This window comes from Galeopterus variegatus, unplaced genomic scaffold (assembly GCF_000696425.1).
Source record: "Galeopterus variegatus unplaced genomic scaffold, G_variegatus-3.0.2 Scaffold816, whole genome shotgun sequence".
Classification (NCBI taxonomy): Eukaryota; Metazoa; Chordata; class Mammalia; order Dermoptera; family Cynocephalidae; genus Galeopterus; species Galeopterus variegatus.
This window is the reverse complement of record NW_007726927.1, coordinates 458,399-463,914: the sequence shown is the minus strand read 5'-3', so window position 1 is coordinate 463,914 and position 5,516 is coordinate 458,399. Positions and strand designations below refer to the sequence as shown.

Here is a 5,516-nt window from a genome sequence, read left to right as displayed (position 1 = left end):
TTACGTACGGCTGTCCCCAGTTTTCCCAGGGCCGAGGTGCCTCGTGGTTTGGGAGGTAATGCTGGGTTGAATGTGGGCTCTACCGTCTATCAACTGTGCAACACTGAGCAAGTTACATGAGCTCTCTGAGCCTCAGTTTTCTCATTTTTAATGAGTGTCTTCAGAACCACTCTTTTAAAACTGTCCTCTGTTCTCACTTAAAAATTACATGTACAGATGGCCAGTCAGCCTCTGAAGATTAATCTGAATTTCCAAAACGGTCAAAAGGCATGGTGAACCATATAAAAAGTGACGGACAACTGTACAGTAGTAAAGGTTTTTGTTTGTTCATTCTGTAGGTCAGGGACAGCCGGCAGAGGTGCTGCCATCCTCTTTGGAATATGTTTTACTGTTCATTCTGGTAGTCAGTGAGCACATCGGGATATGCGACAGAGTGAGAGAGGGCATCCAGGATTCCAGGACACAATTTTCCTACAGGTTGCTAATGCACATCACCCTGGCATAATGCAACTGGTATCGAGGCGCTGGGAGGAAGCTTGGCAGGAAGTCATCAACACGAAACCCATTAGCCTCCATGGGGTTCAGCAGGAGGAAGCAAGTGCACCTCCTTTTTGCCCTGACCTTCTCAGAGTCTTCATTTCAGTTCACACACTCATGTTAAGGTCTCAGGGTCCTAGATGTGTGCACATCATATTCCTATGCTTCTGATGTGTTTTCTAACAGTAAAAAAAAAAAAAAAAGGTAATTATTGAAAAATGTGTTTGAATACCATGCTTAGCGAAAATGTAAGCAGACCTGTGGAACATTCTGGTTTCCCATGTCTTCTTGTGGGTGGCAATCCTCCTGGAGGGAATGCAGTGCAGTTTTATGTTTGGGCATCCCCTGGGAGGGGTTCTTTTCAGTGAAGGACTCTTTGGTCAGAATCTTTCCACCACAGCATCTCTTTTGTGTTCTTTTAGTGCAATCCGTTATGCCCAGGTGATGTGCACGGCATCTTTAGTTCAATCCAATAATAAATAAATAACCACACACTCCTCAGTAAATATTTGTGGAATGCTGACTAGATGCTTGGGACTGTGCTAAGTGCCATCCACAACACAAAGGTAGACAGTCTGCCTTATAAATCTATTCCTTGAAAGGAGGTATGGGGTGCCAGTTTGAAGATTTTTGTTTACTATTTTTGTTAACTATTGAGTATAATGGCAATGAAAATGACTAGTTTTTCTGTAACATTTATCAAACACCATATTGCCATTCCTGTTTGCCCGTTGCCATCCCAGAATCAATCTAGTAGAATAGTAAAGATAATCATTCCTTATATTTCCATCACCGTGTCTGAGTTTTAGTCAATGGAATGTCAGCAGAGATGATGTGCATCATTTCTAGGACAAGGCTTTTAAAAAATCAGAGTGTCCCCTCTACACTCTTTCTCTCTCTATGCTGATACAATTCAGAAGATCATAAGACCCGAGAGGATGGTGAAATCAAATACTGCCTTTAGACCTGGACACAGGGGAGTCTGCAGGGTCCAGATATGTGCCCTCCAGAGCCCGCACCCCCTTTCTAGAACTCTCCAAGTTACTGAAGGTTCCCTTCCATGGCCTGCAGGGCCTCTTCTGCAGGCTATGCTCCTTATGTGGGACCACACCATTGGCACATGCATTCCCAGCCCAAGGGATGTTATGGCCAAAGAATAGCTATTTGCAGGAGGTGAGGGTGGAGCTTGAATTACGGCATCCTCCTGTGTGCACATAAAGTTTGGTGAAGTGAGACACAGAGGATGGGGGGGGGGCAGGCTGGAAGGCAGTGAGGAGATTTGGGGAGTCTGAGAATTCTAAATGAAAACCTGGTCTTCCAGGTCATTATGAAAGTCTATTTGCAAGAGGACAGAATACATTTTCTTCAACAGTTTGTTTCAAAAGTTCTTTAACTTTCACATATTTGGTATGTGCAGGGTTGCCAGATTAAATATAGGACTCCTAGCTAACTTTGAATTTCAGAAAAACAACAAATATTTTCTTAGTATAAGTGTGTGCCCCAAATATTGCATGGGACATATTTATAGTAAAAGGTATTCATTGTCTAAAATTAAAATTGAGCTAGTCATCCTATACTTTTACTTGTTAAATCTGCAACTCCACTATGGGTCTATATTCTCCCAGAGGCCTATGGACATTAGGCTGGGTCTAGTGAGGCCACAAGAGGGAGAGAGCCTGGTTCCTAAATCCTTAAATGCGAGAAAGTTGCTAGCTGACCGGGCACCCCATTCTTGGTCTGCTTTAGGAGTGAAGAATAACTTCCATGGTTTCTGACCCACACAATTTTAGAACTCTTTACTATAGTTCCTGGCAGCCATCATTACATCATAAGAAAAAATTCTGCATTCCTTACTATGAATACCACAAAAATTTCCAGGCTGGGGACAGAAAGCAGAGCTTGGGGAAGCAGTGTATAAACAGACAGAAATGGACCCCTCCAAGGACCAATGGACCCCTCCAAGGACCAACCCTCTTTTCTAGCAGTACAAGTCCTTTGGGGCTCTTTCCCAGGGACCTGGGGCTGTTTCACAGCTGAGACATGTGATGGAGCCAGTCAGATGGAATCTCTCTCTACCACCGTGATAGCTTGCAGTGTTTTTACAGGGGGCTGTGCTGCTCCTGTAATGTTTTTAATAAGAACAACAAATATGTACAACAGAAGAATGCATATGAAAATGAAATGTCATCAACATTATACATATAAGTACATATGTATGAAGTGGCAGCTGACATTTACTGAGTGCTTCTTATGTATTAGGCATGCTGCCACTAGCTTCACAAGGATTATCTCATTTAATTCTTTTGTAATCCTATGAGGTAGGTTTTATGATTATTCCCATTTCACAGATATGGTGGTTGAGGTAAGAGGGTTCCAAAATCATACAGCTACTGAGTGGTGTCTAATCATATGAAGTCTGACTCCAGATCCAGCTTTTGTAGGGAAAAATTTGTGCTTTAGTGGAAAACTGCATTTTCTAGAGTACACCTTACCAGATGATTGGATTCTGAATCTATGGGAGCAATTTTACAACTCTGTAAATTGCAGACAGATGATAGCAATGCAAAATCATTCTTTTCTATAGACATGTGAATGGATCCTGTCCAGTGGAGGGACAGACTCCCCTGGTGTGGGAAAACCAGGTGTGTGTCTATTTTCACATTCATGTCAACATTCCTTTATTCCATATAAATTTGTGCTTCTTTGGCTTTTCTTTTAAACCAGTTATAACATCTGCCTGGTTCTCTCATTTAATGAATAAGCTAAGTAAATTCTTTAACGTGTGTTCATTTTGATTCTGTATGAGATTCACAATTTTGCCTTATTTGAAAATTACCTTTGAACAGTTTTAACCACAAGACTTTCATTGAAGGCTCATGGATAACAAAAAAGGAAATAAACACAGAAGTAAAATGTCACTGGATGATCTGGGTGGGGCAGGATGTCTCCATCCTGTTTGGGTCTTGGCAGTCTGTGACATGGCAGAGGCTGTCTTTCCCTGATTAAGGAGACGTCGAGAAAGGCTTGGCCGCCTCAAAGTCCAAACAGAAGGGGACAAGGCCTACAGGGAGTCAAAAATTACTTCTTCATTCTAAGGCTCACTTCCAAGTTCAGCTTCCTGTCCGAGTGAATGTCCTCAGTGAATGTCACCAGGGACCCACGGCCCCTCCCTCACAGGAGACCCAGAGGGTACTGGCCTGTGGCCTCCAGTGGGAAACCACCTCAGCGTACAGGCAGCCTGGCAGCCACACAAGACAGCCATATAAACAAGTAAATGAGTTAACAGTTCTACAATATTTAGAAAAGTGACTATTACAGTGTCATGTAAGTGCTTGCTCAGTGCAAACACACACACACACACACACACACACACACACACACACACACTGTAGATCCTTTAAGAAAAAAAAAATCCCCAAACCCTGCTGCCTTCTGTTATTCCTGTTTTGTTTTCTTGGGGTCAGAGTAGGGGAGTGTGGGTAGGCGGGTTGGCCCAGGTTTCTGTATGGGAGCATTCCCAAATAGAACTTTAACCCTCAGTAGGATAATCCCACCCTCTGTGACCCAGGCATTCTGACAAGAAGGCTGAATAAATAACCATACAACCCATATAACAAATTACATCGAAACCCTGCAGTCCAAAAAAAAAATCAGTTGTTTTCCGTGGGCAGGCATGAAGATGGGGGCTGACACGGCATCTCTGATCTGGGTGCTATGTCACCAAAGGGAAGCAGAGGGCCGGAAGCCTGACAGCCAAGTTTCTGAGCAGCCTTTTACACCATGAGGTGGGGGCAGTGGTGACTCCTATTGTGCTGGCCCTCTTGGGGCTGGGTAGGGTAATAGCTTTGCACAGGTCAGAGAGGAAATTTTTTTTTATTGAAACGTAATTGATTATACATATTTATGGGGTACAGAATTGAGTATCAGTACCTGTGTACCATGTGTGATGATTAAGTCAGAATAATTAGCATATTCGTCATTATAAAACGTAATATCTTTGAGTTGAGGACATTTGATCTCCTCTCTTCTAGTCATTTGATAACACGCAGAAAATTAATGTTAATTGTAGGTGCCTACTTCAACTGTACATCAATAGAACTTATATTTCCTAACTAGCTGTTTTGTGTCCATGAACCCGTTTCTTGCCATCCCCCTCGCCCTTTCCTGCCTCAGAGAGGAAATTATATGGAGCTTGAGGGGCCATCTAGCTGTACAGTATTTATAGCCTGAGTACAGAAATAATGAGACATTCTAATGGCAGATTTTCCAGTTTCTTTCATGTTTAAGAAAACACATTACTAAACATGCTGTTTCCAATAACCAGTGCAGACATACCTTGCTTTCACTTTCATTAGACAGAATTTCCAGGGCTTCCAGGTGTGACAAGCCTTGATATTCGTCGAATAGCAGCCCGTAGTGTGCGGTTCTCTCCACCGTGAGCTGCTGGGCCAGTCTCTGCTTCTCTTTCTCCTTGGCTTCCCTTAACATCTGCAGAAATACATAACGTTTGAACACTGCATGTAAGCTTAAGAGCCCCATTTTCTGCATAAGACACAGGGGAGGACTGACTTTGTATTTGAGAAGGGTAGATTTTGGTCACTTTAGCATTTCTAAAAAATGATTTTTTGATGGATGTTGTTTATAATAATATTCCACTTTGAGTCTTACATGTTCATTATGTACGAGGCAAAACAAAGCAAAAATTCTCTGCCCAGGAATCAGATTGGTGAGGAGCACAGCAGAAACGTAACAGAGGTTTCCACTGAAGTGTTCCCCATGTGTGATTAACTTCCTTATTTTCTAAAATGTCCAAATTCTCCATAATGAGCGAGATTTATGTACATTGGGAAAGTTTAATCTCTCATGATAGGATTAATTGCAACTTCAGCACCTAGGCAGAGTTCAAAGCAGAAGTAAACTGGTCTGATTTGATCAGACTTACGTTATTTAAAAAATTTTGTGTGTGGTTAGTAAACATC

At 42.3% G+C, this 5,516-nt stretch overlaps 1 protein-coding gene across 1 annotated transcript in view; it reads right to left on the bottom strand.

The window, feature by feature from the left end:
- LOC103590435 (protein NOXP20-like) overlaps positions 1 to 5,516 on the bottom strand; it is a 24,840-nt gene that overhangs the window by 14,482 nt on the left and 4,842 nt on the right. Inside the window, exon 2 of the mRNA XM_008572662.1 lies at positions 4,873 to 5,025. Within this exon, the coding sequence (XP_008570884.1) occupies positions 4,873 to 5,025 (153 nt within the window). The remainder of the gene's footprint in view (positions 1 to 4,872; positions 5,026 to 5,516) is intronic.